This window comes from Anguilla anguilla, chromosome 6, assembly GCF_013347855.1.
Source record: "Anguilla anguilla isolate fAngAng1 chromosome 6, fAngAng1.pri, whole genome shotgun sequence".
Taxonomy (NCBI): Eukaryota; Metazoa; Chordata; class Actinopteri; order Anguilliformes; family Anguillidae; genus Anguilla; species Anguilla anguilla.
The window spans coordinates 49,982,440-50,007,855 of record NC_049206.1 but is presented as its reverse complement, the minus strand read 5'-3'; the positions used below and the strand labels follow the sequence as shown (position 1 = coordinate 50,007,855).

The following is a 25,416-nucleotide window of genomic DNA, read 5'->3' as shown; positions in this document are numbered from 1 at the left end:
GTGCTGCAGATCTCAACGAAATGGCATGAACTATGATAAAATTTCACAGGTATTCCCTCCTGATTTAAAATTTAAAACCTCACTGCTGCCGGTACTTAGAAGGCTCCCTTTCTCCTGCTCCGGAGAGAAGCATAAACCTCTCCGAGCCCCCGGTTCACACCGGGCACGTCACATTTAATGACTTCCTGATGATGAAAAATGTTTCATTTGCATTTCATCTGGACTGAGTGCAAACAGCTGCCAGAGCCAGCATTGACTGACCTTGAGGGGGGAGGGCCCGGTCTCTCCGCCAGCCAATCAGCATCAGTGAGAGATATTACAGTTTGCCGGGAGGTAAGAATGCAGTTTTTCCCCTTATCTCATATGTCTTCAGATATCAGAGGTAAATTAAAATCCTGCTCAATTAGGCTGTTTTGGTTATAGCTAGTACTGTTTCACAAGTGGCATTATATGCACTTCAGCCTCAGTAGAGTGAGAAAAAAATGTCCCCTCCCCTCAACCCTCCCCTCATAATTCATACTTACTGTTTAATATACACATTGTGTGCAAACAGTCTGTCTAACAATCTGCAGTGAGGGGCTAAATATATGGCTGAAAACTTTATTTAAAGACTAGACCTGGTAGACATCATACTTCACATGGAGACTTCATAACCTTATCTACTACCTTATCAGGTGACCCAGCTCAGTTTACCAAGGTTGATCAATCACATACCTTTCTGATAAGGTGACAGATTCCTGTTAAAAATGATTCATTTTAACTTTAGGTTGACTGTTAGTTACCATGGTCCGTTCAGATAAGACTGCGGTCACATGAACATGAGTTCTGTTGCTTTGGCAAAAGAGATTTATAGAGGCAAGAAACTATAGAATTTATGCTGAGCAGTTTGTTTAGCTACATGCCATAACATAGTATATCACAGAAGAATGAGACGGGTCCTTCTCATTTCTCATTAATCTATAGACAAAAGTATCAATTAAATATTTGATATAAATCAAACACGTTCTTTGATATATAGGTCTGATGAAAAACTGAAGATTATGCCATTTAAAGATGCTGTAGCGCATTCTCTATTCACTGTTATTGTGTTTTTAATAAAAGACTGAATTTAATCAGAAATAATTAATACATTATCTATTCATATTTGTCCCTGATTGTAGTGGTAGCAGAAATACTTGGTTTAATGTATATCCATACTTGCATTAGTTGTTATTTCACTCTCAACAGGATTTAGAAACAGATAAAACGCATCATAGTGAATTTTGGGATTTGTGTGAGATTCAAACCTCCATTGTCAAGGAGGTGACAGATTGATACTTTTGTAAGTGTTCCAGGGAATTATAAATCACAGGTAACACAAACAGAACTTTCAGTCCAAGGTATTTTCACGCCCCCTTCATTGTATGTGCCACAACACGCATTAAACAAAAAGGCTGAGTACAAGAACTAAAAGAAGTCGAAATGTCTTCTCATGAATCCTGGGAAGAAATATTTTGTTTTTGGGAGTGACCGATAACAACGTTCAAATGTATCTTTCTTGTGCTTCTGCCTGATATGCTAACATTCCCGAATGTTACCTCTTGGCTTGAAAGACCTTATTTTCAGAGTACATTGATTTATTTTACTTAAAATACAACAGAGTCACCTATCTGTCATATGGATGATATGGAAATATCTCATAACGAAGGGGACTGCTGATTAGGTATGTATTTTATAATGTTGTTGCTCAGTACATATGTAGAAAATCTCTGTAAATGACCACTAACAGGGAGAAAAATATCAGCAGATAACATGCTAATGTCTCTGACAGTGGAGTTACATCTACATTTAGCATTCACCATGTTTTTTTAAACTTAAATAAATAAATCCCAAATTAAAGAAAGATCTGTAATTGGCATGTATTGGACCTGGATCAGTATTCGAGAACAAACCAGATGTTTGCTGGAAATCTGGACCACTCTACATTAATCAAAAGATAAACACTGCCCACTTGTGGCTATAGGTGGTTTTGCAAGTCCGATAGCATTGCTAATGCAGAACATGTAGAGGTAAAATGCAATGCATTTTAATGTGTGAGATTGTGGGGAAAAAATGAATAATGCATAACAATGAGGTGTCTAGCTTTGTACATTGTATGGTATTTATGACATTTTTCTGCTGTAACGCATATTAGTAATTCCAATCGTGTTAGTCGACAACCACAACGATATCAACGCACACTGAAATACCGTAACATTTAATATATAATATAACAAAGGCGTATGATAATTCTTACAACGTACAATGCTTTATGAATAATGATTTCTTTTTTTAATTCAAAGGATTAAATCCACGATGAATTAAATCCACTGAAACTACCCGAGAAGTGTTCCTGCCTCACTGACACAAGTAATCCTCCTGAAAGCAAATGAGCGTCAGGTACTGTAAAAGTATTAGAGGGACCTTATGATTTAGTACCTACTCTTAGGATTTGCCCAGGTGTTCTGATACTTATTTTCAAACTAAAAAATAAAACTTGTGTTTTTGATCAGCAGAGCCATCGTCCCACTGAATGTTCTTAACGGGCTGCTCCCTTCGTTCCTGCCTGCCATTTTGAATTTTCTGTTCTAATCCACTGAGTGTCTGTGTGTCTGCTGAACTCACACACCTGTGTTGCATTTAGCAATATTGAAGGAACAAATAAGGACCGTATTGAGGAATATTTCCACCACATAACTAAAGGCTGTACTCACAATCAACAGGGCTCATTCGAATAAAGGTTTCTGAGTTGATGGATATGCATACCTGACTAACCCCTTCAAGTTCACTTGGTGGCTTTTGTACCTTATAATGAACCAGTCCTTATGCTCCCCCAATAAATTCATAGCAATGCACTTTGTCCCTCCCTTTATGGGCTATTGGTTGTGTAGTTGTCACGGTTCTATGGCAATGGTTTCTCATCTCTGACATGGCAGTTTTTGCAGGGGCTTGAAAACTGAACCAGATGCTGGTCTCACTACTAGTCCCAAGACCACAAGCTGTTCTCATGTCACAAGACCACAGCTGAAGGTCACAGGGGCTCCCCGCCGGTTTATGATTCCTGATCTCTCACTCAGCCAATTAGACACGGGTCTTTATTACAACTGACATAAATGCTACTCTTGCAGTTCAGCTGGAACCCTATGAATTTTAAGGTCGCAAGGTCAAAGGCCAAAGGTCGAGCGGCTCCTGCCGAGTCTTCAGTTTCGTTTTTAAACTCGGCTCGCTTTTGCGTGGCTTTTGAGGAAAGCCTGGAATTTTACCCTTCCTGTCCCATCGGGACGCTGAGGGTTTTCAGGTTACAAGTTCAAAGGTCGACGCCAGCGATGCATGTTTCAATTACAGATTTCATACTGAGCATTTACCACTCTCAGTCAGGTAATTCCCATACCTTTCTATTATGCATTATGTGACCTTATTTGCACAAAAGATAACCACATGTTTGGTCACCATTTCAACACTAGTATAGGTTGTAATGAATAAATTATTATTTTTTCTTTAATTGTTTATTTATGCAATGTTCTTCTGTTCATAGTCCTAATATACATCCTTTACTTTTATACAAGTGGTTGTCAAGCCAGCCACCAAGACTTTGATAATAATGCCAAATCCTTCAAATCTTTGTGTATAATCCCTGTCTTTCAGGTAATATATCTTATTAATCTTCTCTATAAAACTGGCCCTAAACCCTTTGGATATTGTTTTGTGCGAGTGCTGTGTGTTGTCTGGCTCAGGGCGGTCGGGGCATAATTCGATCGGTTGCTTGATAGTTGTTGTGGGCGGAGGGGTCTTCTCTGTGAACTGTGACTGGCAGGTGAACACAGGACACTTCCTCTTTAGATGCCCACCCCAAGGCCTTACAGGAGAACGCAGACAGTGTAGGTCAGGTGAGATCACAGGGAAGGGTTTGTAGCTTTGTAGTTTTGCTCCAGGAGCTGCAGTGACGCATCTAAATCGCCCTGAGCCTGAGGAATGATGGATACAAAATAACACTGACACACCACAAGGGGGCACAAATCTGAAATAATAATAATGATAATACATTTTAAAGTATTGTTATCATTTGTGGGTGGTTGTATCTAAAACATCTATTGTTGATTATGTGTGGTATGTGTAACTGATTTATTGATGGTGTGTGTTGAGAATCTGTATAAATTGTTTGAATCTTCACAGCTATATGTCCATGTTCTCCATATGTCATCTAAATACCTAAAATAATTAATGGGTAGTTTGGGGCATTTTTCAGTAATGGTCTCCTCCCTATGCACCATGTAAATGTGGCATAGACCGGTGCAAATCTTTTTCCCATAGCCATACCACTGATTTATAAAAAGAAATTCTGTTGAATTCAAAGTCGTTCTTAGTGATGCTGATTTCTAGAAGTTTCTGGAGACTTGCGGTCTGGGCACTTCTCCATCCAGACACTGACCGGCCAAACTGTGTTCGTGAGGAAGAAATAAATACTGATTTGCCTTCTAATTGTAAATTAAAGTTAAGTGCTGATTGAATTAAGGACTAGGCTTTCTTATTGCGACACCTTTCCTTCTGCAATTGGAATCCTTTTGTGTACCGCACCTTTGTGTACGCAGATTCTTGCTGATAACGTCTCAGGAAGGAGTGTTTAAAGACATTCTGATGTTGGCTGGATTTGGAGTTCATTTGTCTTGGATAAGCAACAACACCATAATATGTGTCTGTACATACATAGTCACTATTTATTTTATGAAATTAAATTTCAATACACAGTTCAGGTTGCCAATGCCACTGTATGAGAAGGACAAATAAACTCTTAATTTAACACAGTTGATTCAGCCTCTCTTACATTTACCAGTCATTAGCCAAGAAATGCCTGTTTGATTAAAATTTTAAACCATTTGTCTAAACTCTTTTGGTGGGCTGATGAGTGCTATAAACGAGTACCTGCTAAGAAAGGTAATGTGCATATAACACATACAATATTGTACAATATAGGCCTAAGTCTTGTTTGCTGTTGCACACAAATATAACTGTTCCTTCTCTGAGCTGCCTTGGCAGGGTAGCCCTCATCTCTCTTAAGTGAAGGTCTTTGAGCCATCCACTGTATTGCCTTCTCTGTGAAGGTTGTCAGCTGCGGCCACTAGACTGAATATTTACTTCCCAGGGGCCAGGAGAAAGCTGTGGAATATCAAGGGGCTGTGAAGTTGGTGCTGCTGCTGTGACTGCTTACCTTGACATCCATCATACCTGTTCCCAGTGGAGGCAAAAAGCGTTTGGGCTCTTCAAAACACCACACCTCAGCACCTGGAAGATTTAGCTTCTGTATATTGTTCCAGATGGATGACGTCATTGCTATATCTCATCAACAGGAGTGCTTGTGTCAGGGTCACTGCAGAGTCAGAAAGGGTATTTTCTCAGTATTTAACAAAGGCAAAGTGTCAGTGCCCACACTTGCCGGCTAATTTTACAGGCAATTATATAGTCTATTGTGCTCCCAGTAACAGGCAAAATTAGGAATTCATGCTTCGGCTAGGTACACCAATCAGAGGCCTGCATTTTAAACTTTAAATGACCTTCCAAAGATGAAACACAACATGCAATTAAAATTCTCATCTTGGCTTTCACTAATTTATCCACACACATATAAATTTCATACATTTGGCAATACAATTTATCTGAAAGTCCGACACAAGACACAAGTACCAAATAACAATTGCAGAGAAGTGAAAGAGAATGTGACTTCACAATGTTTATGACATCTCAAAGCGAACTTCACATTTCGTTGTGATTTCTTGGTATGGACGACCAGTCAGATTATTTCAGGCATCCCTTTGCAGTGCATCTTGGGTATCGTAGTGGGAGGCGCGGGTTTGCTTGACTTTGGTGAGTACGATGCCTCCGGCGTCCGCGGGCGGCTCGGCCTTGTGGTCCACCACGGAGAAGACCTTCATGGTGGTCTGCGTGAGCAGGGAGCCCAGGGCCCGGGCCCTCGTCCTGCACGTCAGCAGGCAGACCAGCTCCTGCCGGAACCTCCTGCTCACCATGCAGTAGAGCAGGAAGTTGGTGGTGGAGTTGAGGTTCTGCAGCATGTTGGCCACGTCGCTGATGACGTTGATGGGGATGGCGTAGTCGTTCCGGTTGAAGGCGTCGTCGTTGTGCTTGGTGCGGAGAATGCAGTAGGTGACGAAGCGCGGGAGGCTGAGGACCACGAAGGTGACGGACACCGTGCCCAGGAGCAGGATGGTCCGCCGCACCATGCCCTTGGTGGTCACGCCCCTCATGGTCCGCCGCTCCTCCTTGGTGAAGAGCCTGCTCACTCTGGTCAGGTGGTAGGCGATCAGGGAGTTGAAGATGATGATGAGGATGATGGGGATCCCCCCGGAGAGGAAGGTGGTGACCCACACCATGACCGTGGCGTAGGCGCCGTCCCGGTACCGGCACCGGGGCTGGGTGATGTTCTGGCCCCCTGGCAGGGTCACGTTGGTGGGCGTGACGGCGTTGATCCAGGCCAAGGGGACGGAGGCCAGGTGGGAGACCAGGACGATGGTGACGCAGGTGAGCACCGTGACCCGGGCCTGGGTGAAGTGTTGCTTGGCGACGGTGATGCTCAGGACCAGGTAGCGCTCGATGGTGAACACCACCACGATCCAGGAGGAGCTGTAGAGGGAGCCGTACTGCAGGAAGCCCAGGATGCCGCACCAGGGGTGGGAGTGCCAGAAGGGCTGCACCTGCAGGAACGTCAGGGTCAGATCCAGGAGGATCACCCAGATCAGGTAGAAGGTGTCCACGATAGCCAGGAAGCTCAGGTAGATGATGGCCGTCTCAGACATCCCGCACTTGCGAAAGCAGATCATGTAGAATGTGAAGAGGTTGGCTGTGGAAACAAAAAGCAGCTAAATTATTCAGTAAATAATCGGCAGTTATTTGCCCTTATCAGTAGTGACGTACATGGCCAGTATTTTCACAGAATCCATGTAGATCTGCCTGGTTATTTAGTAGAGGCAGAGACTCCAGGGGTTTTCAAGTCCAGGCTTGATACAGTGCTAGGTACTTGTAGCTTGTAGGTAAATGGCAATTGTAGACTGGTCGAATGTCCTGTTCTTATCATTATGTGTTCTTATTGCTCTTATGCATGAATCTATTTCCTGATAAAAAAGACAAAACAGCAATGCAGCACCAATTTCACTTTCTGGCAAAAATACATTCCTGTCTTGTATTCCATACTCTCATTGATGAAATCTAACAAAACCATAAACACTCTCAGGCTTGCTTCAGTCACTCCAAGTTGTTATGAAATATGAAAATGGCCAGTGTAGCTACCATAATAATGAAGACAAAAAATGCAAAGAAGGGTGACAAACCTGGAATACCCATTATGCACAACAGGGGGTAGTACACCTTCTGAATTGCGATAAAGATGCTGGTCCCATCCATTTCTCTCTCATCGCCCTCTCAACGCCTAGTAACAACAGCCGTGCTAATGCCTGCAATAAAACCATTACCAGACTAAATGTGATGCGATTACAGATATGAGAGGTGAAGGGAAAAGAAGTATTATGAGTACAATAAACAAATGAGCAAGCAGTGTTATATCATTCAAGTATCGATTATCTCCTGTGACACAACACGGAAAACAGCTGCTACACACAACCTTTCCGCACCTTGCTATACTGGAAGCCCTCTAGCCTCTCAACTTACTACAGCACTGGATAAACAGAACTTGTATTCAAATCTGAATCCTGAATCCTTTATTCATGCTGAAACTATCCTATTTCTTCTCCTTCACAGTCACAAGCAAACACTTTCAGAATTAGCTGCCACAAAGTTCAGCATTTAATATGTAGTAACTGCCTAAGTTGATCACATTTTAACAGTAGCACGACAGGGCTTGATTTACAGTGTCCAATGCTTAAAATATGTACTAAGATCTTGACAAAAGGGACAGTTACTGTCCAACTGTCTGTATTTCAGGTGCCATTCTGCACAACAATCAGACTCAGATGGTGCAGATTTGCAAATATTAACTGAAAGACATCATGTCTTTCAGCGTCTTGGTTAGTTAGCATGGCCATTATTATTCTCCTCACACGTATCAATTACTGAAAAACGCGTATTTTCTCAGACGCCATGAAGTGTTCAGCGTGTTCGCCATGTTCGCCATGTTCCTGTGAACAGACAGAGAAAGTGGAGAAAGGTGAGCCGAGGGGAAAGCGTTTTGAGTACATTTTGAGCGGGGTTGGATTCAGGGGAAAGAACCTCTAAAAAAAAAGAAAAAAAAAGAAAGAGAAGCAGCGACAAGAACGATCTGTAACAGATCTGCTGATGCACGACTGTCTGGAGGTGTAGCCGGGGAGAATATTTTGCAGTTTACAGTCTGCGGGGGGGAGGGGGGAGGGAGGGGGGGAGGCGACGCCGTAATGGAAAATGAAATATACGGACTCTCCGGGATTAACGGCCGTTTTCTCAGAACGAGAGCGCGAGCGTAAAAAACTCAGCCAGGCCGGCAACGTGACCATATAAGCGTCACGGCAACGTCTCAATGACGCGTCCGTACGATTCCATCGAGTTCACGAGCGTGGATTATACCGCTGTTGCCTGTCGCCAGGACCCTTAAAGATGTACATTTCTTGGATTTACCAAGCAGACCTAGCCTTCTATACCTTTTCTAGGAATTAAGTAGATGTGACGTCGTCATTCAAATCAGATTAAAAAACACTGAAAAAAAAATGCGACAACGATGACCTTGGAACACAGGAGAAAGTCGCAATACAAAGTGATCAACTTTAGCTGGTTGTAGAAATAGGCCTACTGGTGCCATAATGAGTATCTCCACTCTCCCTGCTGTTTAAAGGCATACAGAAAATGAAAATGGAAGTAAAAAATAAATTATCTGAAAATATAGCATCTGTATAGTATATCTGCAAGTGTTCATCCAGCAAAAGAACCATTCTATCATGTCATCACTGCAGACGATGGGAGTTACCTTCCTTTGGGAAAAGATATTTAATAATATAATCGATTGTCAAATTATACACGAGGCCAACAGTCTGCATTATGAATTATGGATTTTTCACCAAATAGCATGAACAATGACTCACATCATGACATGAAACTAAAAAACCAATATCAAGAAAACCCTCTGTGCTTGCTTAGTGAATTACTGTGTTTGAGACGAAATTAAATTAAAGCGGACAACTTTAGTCACTGTGATAAGCATCGGAGGTACTTACAATTTAGGATCATGGTGGTAGACAGTGCCACTGGTGGAAAGGTGAACGCTGTCCCCCCTGATGGACGGTTACGAGCAGTCAGAGGCCAGGAGCCCGTCTGTGACTCATTTACACTCCCCCTCTAAGATGTAGGCTCATCCATGCGAAGGGGGGCGTGGCCAAACGATCATATAGATGGCAGGTAGATGGTACACCGCAGGAAAGAACAGGAGATAGACTTTATCAGCCGTGTACACATCATTGATCGGTGCGATCTGTCTCTCTGTGGTAGAATATTTACCAGATCAGGCCAGCCTGAAGATGCAAAACACGGGTAAGTCTCGATATAATGGCCAGGTTAGAGTTAGCTAAAAAGGTACTTAAAAAAAAACTGTAGAGTGGTGGAACAAAGCCTTATGAATGAGATCAGATGAGTATAAACCTGCACCAAAGTGTTGGAAAGAGAAAAATGGGGAGATAGAAAGGAACTACTAATGATCCAAAGGCCTAAATCTAACTGAACATGTGTTTCACTCTCAGAAAAAAGACTGAAGACAAAAAACCCCAGAAACAAACAGGAACTGAAGATGGCTGCAGTACAAGCCTGGTGATGTCAAATGCAAAGAATTTGCAAGCAAGTACTAAATATGACAATTTCAGATTATGCCAATTTGTCCAGTTACTTTTCCCCCCTAAAATACGAGGATCATCCCGATATGGATGGAAATACTTAAAGTGGACAATCTAAAACCATATACTCACTCATTGTTTTATTTCAAATCCATCGCACCAGAGCAGAGCCAAAACAAAAGAAAATTGTGACTGTTCCAATACTTTTGCATTTAACATTTGTGATGAGTATATACAACAAATATTTTTGGGTTTGGAAGATTTCTGTCAATGCAATATTTATAGGGTGATACATGTGAAAATAGATTGCTGAATGAAGAGGCACATGTTGAGAACCATGTACAAGACTCCCTCTTGTGGCCTACAGAGGTCATAACATTCAGACACAGGACAATACAATCTCTCCCGCCAAAAAATAAAAAATAATAAAAATAAAAAACAAAGCAATAACAATTATAGTTTGTCATATATTTTTGGAACAAAGGTGATGACAAGAACACGATTCGACTTCGCAAGCTGAGTTACAGTGAGCAAATAATGGGTACAGTCCTTCAAATTTTTCTGGACTCAACAAAACGGATATACTGTAATTACAGGAAAATGCAGTTCCTATGCCAAAGTGGCAGGGCACAAATGTACCCTTACCATTTTTCAGTCTGACTCCAAAGACACAGGATTCCCTTTTCACACAAATCATATCAGTGTGCTAGCACCCCCAATAGGCCGCTGTGGGTAATACACCAGCACTCTTAATGTTCAACAAGGGAAAGAGGAGGTAGATGGCTATGGAGGGTGGTCTGGCTGGGTCTACCTCAAAAACACCATTGGGGCTGGTGGTGACCAAAGGGTAAATGTTACACATGGCAGCTTCTGGCTCACAAGAGGATAGAAATATATGTGAATGACACAGCGGTCTAACCACTACGGGTTAAATAAAACAGGCGGTTTCTGATGCTGGGTGATGCGTGCATGTCACTACTAATGAGGTTTAATGTGTGTATCCTCTGAAAAGATGCATAGCATTTTTGGATGTGATCTTTCTGTGGGTTTCATCTGATGTCACAATACTGTAGGCTGCTTCTCACCAGCTGACATGGCGTGATGTCATTCATACTGATGCGGCTAAAACAGAGCCGGGCTGTTGTGAAATCTGATTTTGAGAAATATGACTCACTCAGACAGTTCTGCTGTTCCTTCTAAAACAGATTATTCATTCCTCATTCATAACATTGACCACTTCCTGACAGAAGAAAGACAGCCATTTGTCAGAACAGAGAAGAGAATATAGGAAAGAGGGCAAAATGTTTGCATGTTTTTTTATTTCATTTATGGAAAATTACTGAATTAACAAAAAAAGGTGAAGGTAAAAAATGAAAAAGGAAGAACCAAAGCTATAAAGGTTACTGACATTTCCAAAACATAATGTAGAACTGGAAAAAACGGGCAGTTCAAAGAGCCTCATTTGTTCTTGGTCCAAATTGGCAAGACCAGCATTAATCAGAGCCTGCAAAATACCCATTTAAGGAACCAACCAAGTCTTCAACAGAAGACTTTCAAATCCATCAAAAGTCTATTGAATCAGGTTAAATATACACATATACTTATGAAACATAACTTAAGACTTAATATTCGTGGTCAGTTCGACAAAAAAATGGGAAAAAGGAAACTAAAGAAGGAAGTGGTCTGCCGATGTCCTTTCTGGAGGCGCAGGGGCTGCAGGCCCAGATGGAGACAGGGTTACAGAGGTGCACACGGAAGAGGACGTACTGCCATCCCTGCCAAACGCATAAACGTTTCTCTCAACGCCGCTACGCTTCACACAAAGCAAACAAAAGAACGTGACACTCAGCGGAATGGCTATAAACATTACTGCGTACAATTAAGGTAAAATTAAGATCGCTCAACGGAAACCGTAAATCTTTCTTCTTAAATAAACTGCATGTCATCATTTCAGTATACACTACATTATCTGTGGTAGAAAGACATAGTTTTCCAGTATTCCAGTTATAAGGGTGACAGTGCCACCATACGGCAGTACTGCTAGGTTTTTTTTTCTCCCCCGTTTTTGTTTAAACCTTGCGAGAGATATGTTTAGAAGTATCATTCTTACACATTTTGCCGTAATTACAAAGTGTAACATATATTATTTGTAAAATAACTTTGTTACAGCATTAGCCTAACATCTATGCTTTCGATGAGGGGAACGGCTATTTTACACGGCTAAACCGAAAAGGATAAAATAAAACCATCCAAGTAAAAGGCAGTGCAAAATCATGAGGACATTGTCATGCTGAAGCACCTGTGTGTCAGATATAGCAAATTAAAAAAAATAATTAATACAATGTAGAGGTAAGCTTTTTTAAGGAAAGCTGAAAGACTTTTCTCTTTACATATTAGGAGCATTATGGAAAAAGGCAAAATAATGAATGGCAAGACAAAATTAATCCAGTTTCTGTAAGTAAAATAAAATAAAAATAATTAAAAAATTCCTAACATTGCAATGAGGATTGGCAAATGTCCAAGACTGCAGATCTCATGAATATCACATTTTTTTGTGATAATGATTACCATTGTCATTATAATACCTGTCATGGACAATCAAATTCAAAATCAAAAAGACGACAACAAATAAGTGGAAAAAAAAAACATAAGACAAAATAAACAAAGGATAAGTACACAAGCAATTAATATTTACAATGAATACAGGCATTTCATCATTGCATCATCACAAACTCCTTATGACACCCGATGCCCCGCCCCCTTCCCTCCCTCCCTCCCTCCCTCCCTCCCTTCAACCTACAAAGATGGAATATCAGAACCCGCAAACGCCTCCGGACTACAAAGTCTGTTCAGTCCGCTCCTCCCCCCCCTGGGCCAGAGTACTTGTGTGTGTAGGGGAGCGGACGGGGGAGGGGGCGGTGGTACGGACAGATTTCGGAAGCTGTACATACTGGACGGGCGGGCGGGCGTCCGAGGCGCCCGGTCCGCGGCGGCGGTGCCGGAAGAGCCCCGGCTGGGCTTTACAGGTTGTCCCCGGGCTGGTACTGCGGCTCGGTGGCGGTGAAGTAGTCCTCCAGGAAGGCCTGCAGGTACTCGAAGGTGGGCCGCTCCTCGGGGTCCTTCTTCCAGCACTGCACCATGAGCTCGTGCAGGGAGCTGGGGCAGTCCTGAGGGCAGGGCATCCGGTAGCCCCGCTCCACCTGCTCCAGCACCTCCCGGTTGTTCATCCCTGAGAGACGCACGGATGCACGCGTGCACACGCAAACGGATGCACCCAAACAAACACACGTACGGACATGGAAATGCACACGCAATAGATGTGCACATGCATGAACGCAAGCACAAACACATAGACACGCATGATGGCACATGCACACAGGCACGCACACAAAGAGAAAGAGAAAGTAACAAGGAAGAAAGAAAAAGCATAGGTTGAGTGGTACGGCAAAAGATCTTACACAGTTTCACAGAACAAAAACTATATGTTTCAGGTGACACAGAGGTCATGATACATGGTGAGAAAGCAGAAACATCTCAGCGTCTAGAAATCTCTCATAGGGGCTGTTTTTGGTAGTTAGACTACTGTCTGCTGAAAGAGTACTTGTATTTATACTGAACTTTACTAAACAAAGACCTCAGCATCAACAAGCATCTGCAACAGTCACGAGAAATGTACAATCAGAATACATCTGCCAGGATGATGTCACAAATCCCTTCAGCCCCAACTCCCTTCTCTCTCCCTCTCTCTCTGGCACACCAGCCAAGTGCTCTCCATCTGGATAAACATGTGTTTCCCTCCTAGAGAGTCCACGCTGACATCAGCCCGCCCGAGTCCGCGGCTATCGCTTCCCATTCGTCATTAGCGTGAGCGCGGCTCTCCTGAAGGCAAGGCCTGGATTACGTGACTTAAACCTCAAAGCCGGTCTATTCAAAACAGAGGTTTACTCATCCGGGATGGACATCGCTAACGGCTAGCGGCGACGGCCATATGCTACGCCATACGCCGAACGAGTCACATGACAGCACATCACCAACAACATGTCTCAAAGTGCTCACGGCGCTTTCCTTCCTGGTTTACCGGTTTAGGACTCGCTGGGGATTACCCATAAACCTCCTCACCTGGATACGGTACCCGTCCTTTGGTCACCAGCTCCGTGAGCAGGATGCCGAACGACCACACGTCCGATTTGATGGTGAACTTGCCGTACAGCGCCGCCTCCGGGGCCGTCCACTTGATGGGGAACTTAGCGCCTGAGCCGCAACAGGGAGGGGAAGGAAAAATTAGGCCTGTGTCACTTTTTTAATATACTGGACCTGCGGGATCGCCATGTGTGCTGGCACTGGTATATTACAGAGGGTACTGGTCCTACAGAATCACTGCGTCTGTATGGTCTGGTAGAGTTGATACCTTTGTGAAAGCGTGAGACCTGCTCAGATGCTGAAGATGCTAAATTCATTCTTTATTTTCTGCCTTCTTAGACACCCAGTAAAGATTACAATCAAAGCAATTAACAAAAATCCATTAGTTGTTCTACCAATTAATTCTGTCCTTGAGCAGTTAAACATATGATTAAGCTTCGTAAACAGAGATTCCTCTCATGCATTTACTACTGCAATACATATAATAAATACATTACCTTTATCTTTTTAGAAAACACACTTCTGACCTCAACTGAACTCACAGCAGGTAACTGTCAAGTGCAGTCAAAATCAAACATAGATCAGTTTGAAGCCAAACCCGACTAACAGAATCCAGATGTGAATAAATCCGATGAATAGAGGAGTTCTCCAGGTCCAGGCCTGATGAATGGAACACATCAGGTCCAGGACTGATGGAGACTGTTTCCCTGTAGCTTGGGTGTACCTATGTGGTAGGCCACTCTGACATTGTGCAGAAACAATAAATAAGAGCCCGGCCCAGGCCTGATTGCTCTACCGCGTGTTTGGGGTGAGGGAGGGAAATGTTCTCAGCGTTTGGGGCCGTGTACAGCCCCCGTGATGCGGCCTCTGGACCGTCTCCTTTGATGAGCTCAGGCGGCTGGCTCGGGGAACCGGCGGTCGCGCGGGGAGGGGTGGGGCGGCCGTACGGACGAGGGAGCGACCTCAAGGGACGGATTCGCGAAACGAAACGACCCGCTACCTTGCCGGGCCGTGTACTCGTTGTCCTCGATCAGCCGCGCCAGGCCGAAGTCGGCGATCTTGCACACCAGGTTGTCGCCCACCAGGATGTTGGCGGAGCGCAGGTCCCGGTGGATGTAGTTCATCCTCTCGATGTACGCCATGCCCGCCGCCACCTGGGCACAGAGACGCCGGTCTGAAAACCCGCTGTTCGTTCCTGAATCGCTAATGCGCTATCCCTAATGGGGCCTTCCCGCGGTCCCAGATGACAGCCAGCCAGCGCAAGATCCCAAAGTGTGTCGCGCTTACCTTTACATTACATTACAGGCATTTAGCAGAATTTAGACCAACTTTTTATAGCATTTTTACAGCTTTTTTTTTAACCCACTAATGCCCAGATTTTTCCCAGAGATTTCTTACATAAGCAACTATAGTCATCCAAAAAATATTCACAGATGGAAAAAGAGTGGTAGAGACTTAGGCAACTTTAGTTGCCCGCGGGCTTAAATGGGTTATTAATAGCTTTTTTTACATAGCATTTACATTGCATCCATTTATACAGCTGGATATATGCTGAAGCAGTTCAAGTACCTTTCTTAAGGGTACAATGGCAGTGCCCTATCTGGGTATCGAACCTGTGACCTTAGCCGTTACACTACAGTGCCTTACCTGCGCCGCCATGTCCACCAGGTTGGGCAGCTTCAGCCCTCGGCCCTCTCCGTCCTTCAGGAAGTCCAGCAAGCTTCCTGCGAAGGCGGGGGGGGGGGGGCGCAGAGAGCAACGACGCAAATAAATACAACATCAGCCCTCTCTCGCAAAACCTCCCATTAGCTCCGCGCTTCCCTTTGAAGCCAGATCAGAGCCCGAACGCCAACGCCGGGTTTCCAGCTCGCGCAGAGCCCCATAATACATATCAAACGCAAAAGCAGCCCCTCGTTCCTCCTCTTCGCGAGCGCGCGCACGCATTAATAGTTAAAGAGCGGAGCGGCGTTTCATGTGGATCCTCCGCAGTGGCGGTTTCCTGGAAGGCTTCCACCGGAGTTATGTATGGGGCCTAATTACCGTGTCGCTGAGCGCGCTCGCCGCGGAGCGAAGCGGACGCTAAAGCTGCAGCGCGGCTACGCGCAGGGGGAGGTACTCAGCGAACAAAGAGCGCCGTCTTTTTTCTCGGAAGGGGAGGAGTTCGGGGGAGCACGGAGCGGCAGCTGGATGGCGTTCAGGTCCGCGTTGCTATGCCACTGAACATCGCTGGGCCACGAGGTTCACAACTTTGCCCTGACGTCAAACCAAGCCGCATTCGCCTTTTATCATTACCTCAATAACATGCACGTTCATTTCCTGGTTGGTGCAGGAGTGCAGATAATGTGTTCTATTTTCTTGTTAATTAGCACAAGCAGAGTCCAAGAGACCAACACAACTTCATTAATGGCCATTAATTAATATCAGGGCTACTTTGGTAATACCCTTATGCTGACTGAAGTTTTATTAACCTCAATTCAATCCATTTAAAACACAGTGTGGGATTTAATCAAAACCTTTGCCCTTCAACCGCTTATGCAATGGTAAGTAACTGACTGGCTGATGGGCCTTTGCAGACCTTGTTAAAGGTCTTTAACACATCAACTCAATAGCCAGGACTGGCAAATCTTGGAAACTAATCACCGTTCTTCTACAGTACAGTATGAACCAGGGCAGAAAAGGCCAGCCTGTTTGTTTCCTGACCCTGTACATCAGGGCTGCCCAACCCTGTTCTTACAGATCCACTGTCCTGTAGAGTTTCACTCTAACCCTAATTTAGCATGCCTGATTCTACTAAATAGCATCTTTCTAGCTGCTATTTAGTAGTCTCTAGCTGTTGAGTGAAATGTGCTATGTTGGGGTTGGAATGAAAACTTACAGGATGGTAGATCTCCAGGAACAGGGTAGGGCAGCCCTGGTCTAAATTAGACACCCCACAAGGCAGCAAATAAACCCAATAAAAACTTAAATATAAGGAAAACACATTATTTAACCTATTCACTTAGCAACCATACAAATGTATACAATGACAATTGTGGCAAAGTCCAAATAACTGGGAGACTTTTTTTGAAATGTTCAACTTAAAGCTTCTATAATTTAAAGGGCTTCATGGTTGCCTTTGTATCCAAGTGCCTATATTTAAGCCTTGAAAATGTAGCATTGCAAACTTATTTTAGGCACAGTGCATGGTTACTTCCAGTAAATGTTGAAATGTTGCCAGTGCTCCTTCTACTGCAGTGTTTATCCATGTGGGAACTCTAATGGTGCACAAGTCACACCCTCTTGCTCTCCGATAGGTTCAGTGGTTTTTGGCTGTTTTTCAACATTCAACCAAGATTCTAAATGTAGAAACATGTCAGACTGCTCTGGACTATGTCCATTCCTGACCCAATTACATGGCAACCCAGGCAGATTTTCTTGGCTGACTGTCATGTAGCCTATATTTGGGTCTGTCTCTACTGGACTGGACTTGATTTCAGTCACTCCACTATGACAGTCTGTGTTCTCCATGCTTGTATACGCTGACTGCTCCAATGCCCTCGGTCACTTCAGTATGCATATCCGCCTAGTCTGCCACTACTTCTCTTCACTCAATTAGCTGAGCTGTGCAGGTATTTTTCTGGCTGATCGCAGGTATTTGAATGACCAGAGGGGTCACTGTTGCGCTGTTGTGAGGTGGGTCATACCCGGCTGAATCCCTCCCTTCTATCTCCAACTACGTATCACTTTTTGGGTTTCTTGGCTACAGCTTCCTAGCATGGTCAGGATTTGATGCAGGCCGTGTGATGCATCGCTAGCCACCCAGAGACCATCACATCTTTTACAGACACATTTCCTCTATGCACATGACCGATGACTCGGTTACCCCCGCGTGTAGCGGTTAGGTGGCGGCGGGTGACCTCTGACCTTTTCCCATGTACTCGGTGACGATGTAGATGGGCTCCTCGGACACCACGGCGTACAGCTGCACCAGCTTGTCGTGCCGGAGCTTCTTCATGATCTGGGCCTCCTCCAGGAAGGACTCGGGCGACATGGTGCCCGGCTTCAGGGTCTTCACCGCCACCTTGGTGGTGCCGTTCCACGTTCCTGCCAACGGCCAGCGGGCACAGGTGAGCGTCACGCGCAAGCACACGCACACGCACCCACAAACCCAAATACGTTACGACAAACAAGTCACAGCCCAGTGCAAGATTAGCCTCCAATTTCCTGATTTTCCATTGGTTTCCAAAGGAAAAATCAAACCTCATTGGACCAATTTAGTCTAATGTACAGCTTATAATAAACTGATGGTTGCTAAACAAGGGGGCGCCATCTTGCAGTGGAAAAACAACCAAACATGCTAACTGGAAGAGAGGAGGTGGGGGTTGAGCTTGCTTGCCTTTATTTGTTGTATGCCAAAGCTTTTCCAATATATGCAAGTGTGACTTTAATATCAGTCAGGAGGCCAGATGAAGACCTGACACGATTAAGGCTGCACAAAACACCGGTGTCAGAGTGGATAATCCATTGTAGGATGATTACTAAAAGCAATAGGCACCCTAATGCCTTTATCTGAACCTCTGCCAGCTGTGACTGCACGGGGAGAGATGACACATTTTCATTGCACGGCCAGATGCTAATAAAACAAGCAACTCTTGGCTCAACTTTTTCCCTGTACTGATGTAGATTAAAAAAATAACAACAAACGACAAGCAAAGGCAAGCAAGCTCTCTGCCTGGATTCAATCAACATTTGCCCTTAAACTTTGATTTCCAAGCAAATGAAAGCCCTTTTCTTTTCACAAGCACAGTTTGGCAAATTCGCTTTCTGAATGCCCAAAACTACATTTGTGAAGAAAAACAAAGAAATATGTAATTATCATTAAGACAATCTTAAGGACAAATGTTGCTTAAATCCAAGTCTGGTTCCCCGATGCCCATATTTTTCAAAAATGTCCACACATGCATTTGTTGTTCTGGGTTCAGACGTTTGAGTTGGGGGTGGGGCACAGTAATGCCCAATATTGAGTCCATATGGATCAGCGACGCGACTATATTGTTCTGTAATGTGTTGGAATTTCTGGAGAAGCACAGGCTCTATGATGTAATGGAACTGCACGCTGCTGCAGATGCTGTCAGCGCCGTTGGCAGGGGAACCATCAGGCAAACGCATGCTATTCGCTGCCTGCTGCACTGCACTGAGGCCACACCCCTGAGCTTAAGTCACAAGCGTTACAACGGTGAATAATTCCACCCCACCACTGGACACATGGGAAAGTGTAACAGCAGTAGGATTATAAAATCACATCATAATAGTTTTACCATCGTCTTACAGAGAACAGGAGAAAGGAAAGTGGGAGCTGGTAGTCATTTTTATAAATAGGAATTTTATACGAATAAAAAGGAAAAGGATGAAAGGAAGGTCTGAAGGTCTGAGTTGGAAGACTTTGGTGTATCCTAGAAAAAAATCAATAACCCACATTTTCTTTTTCAATACAGTACTATTCTTTCTACTTTTCCATGTCACTAAACTGGTGTAGCACATCTCAGGATTCAGCCTGTTGTTCCACAAACAAAACTGGACCTTTCAAAAATCAAAATGCCAATTGACCATTTGTGGGTTGTTGAAGTTTTCCCAGATACCCCTCAGTTAAAAAAAAAAAGAATGAACTGAACTTTTTTTGCCTTACCAGACCACACCTCAGCAAAACATCCTGCCCCCAGCTTTACTTCCAACACAAGGGAGTCTCGGGTAACCTCCCAGGCATCGTGACCCAGGCCCACAGTTTCGGGCGAGTTGTTCACACACACTTGTGTTAAATTAAAGCACAAACCGTCCCCACTCTCTACAGGGAGGGAAGGCAAGGCAACAGAGGGTTAACTACCAAGGTGAGGAACATGCAAAGAGGGAGATGGAGGGGCATCGTCTGAGGCTGGAGTGGGCGGTTTCCACGGTAATCACCTGACGACCGTCTCTCCCAGTTATCATTTCCAAGGCTATACATTAATGTGTTTTTAGCACCTCTCTTCTAAAAGGCTTTCGATACTACATTTCCCAGTGTGCAGCTGGTGATGTCATTTCTATGCTGTGAGGTCAGAGAGGAGGGAGAAAGGCCCAGAGTGGATTACGCCGGTCACGTGACCCTGCCCATTCAGACCACGTCCCTCCATGCTTCCTCTGGTTGGTACGTTACTGTGGCAATTCTTCCCGTACCCATCCAGACCTCCCCAAACTGCCCGTTCCCCAGACGCTTGATGAGCTGCAGCGACTCCCGCGGGATCTCCCACACGTCTTTGGTTTTGACGGACAGGTCGGCCAGGCGGGGCATCCCTTTGTGGCAGGGCACCACCAAGCGACAGCACAACCCCGCTGCCCGCTCTGCACACAAGCACAGGAAGCACACACGGACAGAGTGAGAGATAAAGAGAGGGACAGGGATGCAGAGGGAGGGAGAGAGAGAAAAGAGTTACAGAGGGAGAGAGGGAGAGAGAAAGAGATAGAGAGAAGCACAGGGATACAGAGGGAGGGAGAAAGGGAAAAGAGTTACAGAGAAGGAGGGAGAGGCACAGAGATACAGAGGGGGGAAGAGAAAAGAGTTACAGAGGGAGGGAGAGGGAGAAGCACAGAAATACAGAGGGAGGGAGAAAGAGAGAAGAGTGACAGAGAAGGAGGGAGAGGGAGAGAGATGAAAGGAAAGATGCAGAAGGGGGGCAGAGAGAAGTTGAGAGATATATAGGGGAAGGAGAGGGAGGCAGAGAGAGAGACATAAGAGATGATTGGCAAGATGCCAAAAGGGAGTGGTAGAGAAGTAGAGAGATAGGAAGAGGGAGAGAGAGGTCGAGAGAGAGAAAGGAAGAGGGTGGTAAAGAGAAGAAATGGGAGAAAGATAAAGAGAGGATGAAGGTGAGGAGGGTACAGACAGGGAAAGGAAGAGAAATAGGAACAGAGAGAGGGAAAGAGAGATAAAGAGGGAGAGGGAGGTAGAGAGGGAAAGAGAAAGAGAGAGTGGGAAAAAGAGAGAGAGGAAAGAGAGAGAGGGAAAGGGAGAGAAAGTGCACTCTGTCCAGCAAAGCCCCACACAGCAAGCCTTGTTCACAGCTGCAGCACGTTAAAGCTGCTTTCTGACCACGCCGACTACAGGCTGTACACAGCTCTGTGATTTCATCCCCGCTGGTTACAAACGGATTTAACAACGCTCTTAAATTACATTCGACTGCAGGTGCTCTGCCAGGTAGCAGGGTCTTAATCTGGAAGAGGGAGGTTAATCTGTACTCGTAATCTCAGCGAAAACAAAGCCGCTCACAAGCCGATGCCATGTTTTGCGCTGAACATTTATGAGATTCAACGTTACAGTTTGCGTCGGGCGTATGGACAGGCCAACGTAAACAAACACGGGCTAAATTTTCTCTTACGACACCGGTGACTTAAAGCCTTGGCTTAACACTGACTGCGGCAGGGCAGTATGGGAAAAAAAAAATGTGTCGTGTTAATGCCCAACATCTTCTCTTTATGGTCCACTGTGTATTGCAATTAATGTCACATTAGAACAGATGTAGGCATAAAACTTCTACAAGCGCATAAATGGCTATGTGAGTTGGAGAATAAAGACAACGCGATAAATCTATTTTATTCGGGTCAGGACAATGCCGTAACAACTGGAACATCCATTTTAACTGCGGCAAATACTCCATACCGTGACCCACATGTCAAATGTTCCTTTCCCAGTAATCACAACTGAATCTTGCGCCTTTGCATTGAAACGGGCCCCAAAATGTATCCCTTCCCCTCTTGTCAAGCACCTGTTTTGGGCGCGCTGGTTAACTGGCACGCCGTGGTTGGCGTCGCCCTCTGGGTTTTTCCCCTGGCGTTTACCCAAACCGTGCGTTAGCTGGGGCAGCCCCCCCCCCCACCCGCGTGACGGGGACGGGGAGCTGTTTGCTGGGGGCAGTAAAACCCCTGAGATAAGGCCGGCTCTCTCTCTCTCTCTCTACCTCCGCAATTAGACCCATCTGCGCTCGGGGGGGGGGGCGGGGGAACGGACGCGGGCGTCGATGCTGCACTCTGCGCCTCGCCTTCTGCAATAAAAACCTGTCGATAAGGCGGATCAGAGACGCTAAGTGGGCTGCGTGGACGCGGCAAGAAAAAATCAGCAGCACGGTTCCAGTTATCGCCGTCTGTGTGCTACGTGCTGTAACCCCCGCACCCCCACCCCCCACCCAAGTCTGAACGGGAATATCGACAGGGGCTCTGGGGAAATGCTGCGGGTTCTACAGCAGTGAGGTCACACTTCCAGGTCGCAATGGAAAGCCTGACACACGGCAAGGAGGGAAATTTGTATGCGTTATAAGCTCTGTAGACGCAACAATGCAAAACGCTGCATACAGTGAGAAGCCACAGAATGCATGGGCAGAGTCCGGAGAGAGAGAGAGAGAGAGAGAGAGAGAGAGAGAGAGAGAGAGAGAGAGAGAGATAAAGCAGCTCTTGTGGAACGGCTGAGAAACGAGCGAACCCGCAGAGCCACGGGCGTTCGAGGAAACGCGATAGCGGCGTTGCGCAGCGCGTCAGCGGCGGCTGATAAGAGAGAGAACGCGCTTTACGACGCGCTGCGGAAACAAATCCGCGGCGTTCGTTTTCAAAGCGTTTAACCGTCGATACGTCAATATGCTAACTGGAGCATGCAGCAGAACACGCCATTTGCTGTCAGAGAGAGAGCGAGAGAGCGAGCGAGCGCTGTCTAATGTTCCAGACACGTGATCCCAAATGCGGTTTGCTGACATATTATAGCGATGGCCAGCACCTTCTGCTGGTTTCTGGTCTATACAGAACGGACAAGGGTAAGAATGATGGAATATCGTTAGCACACAACACCATATTTACACATTTTGCACATGACATTTACGGGAAATAACTAGCAGTGGCTTGGTCTTCTGTTTCTTCAGCTTTACCACTCAAACCATGCCCTGTGGCACAAGACTGGTTACCATCTTTCTACTCTGTGTCTGGGCACTGAACTGCACTGAAATATATTTGCCAAGTTTCTGGTGTTAATTTGGCTAGACTTGAGCCATTTGAAAATGTCCACGTAGACTCCTGCAATATTATTTGCCCAGCAGAATGTGCTTTTGTATCTGACTCACAGACAGACAAAATGGTGACCAGGGAAACTGCTTTGGCTTCAAAAACACATTCAAATAACAAGGCCTAAATAGCCTTATATGTCCAAATGTAAACCAGTACAGGAAATTGCACTGTATCCTTAAAGTAATAGAATTTTCTTATTTTGCTCATGACATCATTATTATATAGTGTCATACAGGAGGAATGGCAGCGGAGTGTGTTCAAGTTCTGTGCTGAACAGGGTCACCGTGGCCCCGCCCGAGTCTCACCTGAGTAATGCTGTACCAGCTGCTGCAGCGTGTCGAACTGGGCCCGGGTGGTTATGTAATACCCCCCGCTGTCCAGCTTGCGGATCTTGTAATGCTTGACGTGCTCTCCCTTCACGTCGTCCCAGTCCCGTATGGATAAGGAAAAGGCACCTGGAGCAGAGGGGAGGAGCACGAGCAGTGCGAGGAGGAGGAGGAAGAGGAGGAGGAGGGGCAGCCATCTTAGATCCACGTTGGGTACAGTGTGCATAGTTACTAAGCCAGTTACAGGAAACAGTGATGCAGTAATGTCTACATTCCACCCGAATGTCTGCCACTCCATACAAGAACATCCATAGCCATTTCCCCCTAGGAGCAATATAACCCCATTTGTTTGAAATTTTATATGAAACGCCGGTCGATGAGGATATGTGATCAATGATGTCCACTTTAATGCACACTTTTGGAACATTTCTCCATCCAGCAGTTCTGAGCCTCAAATGTCTACGACATAAATTTGAAAAGACATTACAGCAATAACGTAAGGATCAGTAGATAACTCAAGATGAACCCTGAGACATTTGACTGTACACCCGATTTGACAGGGGATGCTCACAGATGGACACACACACGCACGCTCATGTTCACACACATGCACACGTACACGCATGTATGCACACGCACGCACACACACACAGCTGTTCTTCAAATACATTCAGGTCTTGTGTGGCAGCTCATTTCCGGGGAGAAGGAATCAATTTAGCCATTTTCTTTCTTTGCGGACATTTTGAACCACCATAATCTTACCATCACAACCAATGGATCTGATACAAGAACTATGTATTCTTTTGGAAGCAGAACTCTAATATTGTGTCAATGGGCATAAGCACAGTGTATAAAGCACAATGCATCATCGGTTCTGGCTTTTTCCATTCAGTGACTTATTATACTCAAACAAAGAAAAATGAAGAGCAGACTAAGGCCCATTAGCTTAGCCCCATTCGGCATCTGGCGACATGCCTAAAAAATTCATTCAAAGGAGAACTTCCTGACATGGTGTGTTTTTTTTAATTTTTTATTCTGCTTACGAGTGCCTCCCTGCCAGGTCGTCTTCCTCTGTAGGCAATGGCAGAGGAGAGCCAATCGGCGTGCGCCCCTAGCGCGGCGTCATGGTTACCTTTGGTGGTTTCACTCTCCCGGATGAGGAATGTGCCTCGGGGGTTGCCGTTGGACAGCAGCTGTCGCTCCGCGTCCTTCCGGCCGAGTTTTCCGAAGTACCAGCTGTGGCGGGGGGGTTGGGGGGGGGGGGGGGACACAGAAACGAGCATTACGGCTCCACTCAAGGGGGCCGTGCGCCGCACGAAGCGTCGGGGGGATGCGGTAAGACCGATCCCTCTGGAGTGGGGGTGGGGTGGGGTGGAGCGGGAAAACCTACATCCCAGCATGCCCCGGGACAGCCCAGGCTGTAATTCTGTTTTCTTTTTTGCGAGACGGAGGCTCGCTCACTTTACGCGGCGACGGCCACACAAAAGAGACAAAATTACTATTCGCTAACGGGCTCGCCGAAGCTGCATCTAAACTGCGGGCGCGTAATGAATGCTAACGCACAATCCCCGAGAGATGCGACGCGTCTCTCTGGTGCCCCACGGCCCTTTGTTCTGTTCTCAGATTGCATCATCTCCGCCCTCCAGCCCCTCGGTTAATCTCGGCCCGCTGTATTGTTGTGCATAATGAGCTGGCTCGCTGTGTACCAATAAAATCGCCGCGTCGTTATTCATCCCCGGGAGTCCCGGAGACGCAGAGGGGGAGTCGGGCAGGTGGCGGCTCCTCGTGTCATGTGACCGCACCAGGGCGCACGGTCGTGCGGGGAAGGGCCCACCGCACGTTCGACGACGCTTCAAATCCTCAAAATCCCGCGTTTAACCCAATTTCAAGGCAGCCGCGCCTAATAAAATCCACATTAGCAGGCGCGCGTCTCTGCAGCCACTCCAGAGGCATAAATCACTCCGCAATTTCATTTGTTTTCACGGCCATCCTACCCCATTAACGCCGCTCTCCGAAAACCAGGAAGTGTTTGCATTGCTCCCAACCTGGGGCGTCTTCGC

At 45.6% G+C, this 25,416-nt stretch overlaps 2 protein-coding genes across 6 annotated transcripts in view; both read right to left on the bottom strand.

The window, feature by feature from the left end:
• Positions 1-5,594: 5,594 nt before the first annotated feature.
• LOC118229664 (probable G-protein coupled receptor 139) lies at positions 5,595-10,997 on the bottom strand. Of its 2 annotated transcripts, XM_035421833.1 has the most exons (3): positions 9,225-10,997; positions 7,356-7,478; positions 5,595-6,868 (listed from the first exon to the last, which is right to left on the bottom strand). In XM_035421833.1, exons 2-3 carry the CDS (start codon positions 7,426-7,428, stop codon positions 5,814-5,816), a joined length of 1,128 nt encoding a protein of 375 aa, XP_035277724.1. In that variant the 5' UTR covers positions 7,429-7,478; positions 9,225-10,997; the 3' UTR covers positions 5,595-5,813. The 2 variants fall into 2 exon arrangements, with proteins under 2 accessions (XP_035277724.1, XP_035277725.1); XM_035421834.1 differs by lacking the exon at positions 9,225-10,997 and having other exon boundaries at positions 7,356-7,893.
• Positions 10,998-11,135: 138 nt separating this feature from the next.
• Positions 11,136-25,416, bottom strand: part of fynb (FYN proto-oncogene, Src family tyrosine kinase b) — a 53,432-nt gene continuing 39,151 nt past the window's right edge. For 2 of the 4 annotated variants that reach the window (XM_035421828.1, XM_035421829.1), the window contains 8 exons: positions 24,489-24,592; positions 23,336-23,485; positions 20,163-20,327; positions 17,877-18,056; positions 15,621-15,697; positions 14,974-15,127; positions 13,953-14,084; positions 11,136-13,062 (listed from right to left, as the gene is read on the bottom strand). In XM_035421828.1, coding sequence (XP_035277719.1) covers positions 12,854-13,062; positions 13,953-14,084; positions 14,974-15,127; positions 15,621-15,697; positions 17,877-18,056; positions 20,163-20,327; positions 23,336-23,485; positions 24,489-24,592 — 1,171 coding nt within the window. In that variant the 3' untranslated portion in view covers positions 11,136-12,853. Of the gene's footprint in view, positions 13,063-13,952; positions 14,085-14,973; positions 15,128-15,620; positions 15,698-17,876; positions 18,057-19,638; positions 19,795-20,162; positions 20,328-23,335; positions 23,486-24,488; positions 24,593-25,416 lie in introns of all 4 variants that reach the window. The other 2 variants (XM_035421832.1, XM_035421831.1) reach the window with 2 other exon arrangements.

Bases quoted from the DNA above. Each gene is read 5' to 3' on its own strand.
- LOC118229664 (XM_035421833.1), bottom strand. From the start codon at position 7,428: ATGGATGGGACCAGCATCTTTATCGCAATTCAGAAGGTGTACTACCCC. The intron at 6,869-7,355 runs GTTTGTCACCCT...TTGTTTCCACAG, and splicing joins GTGCATAATGGGTATTCCAG to CCAACCTCTTCACATTCTAC.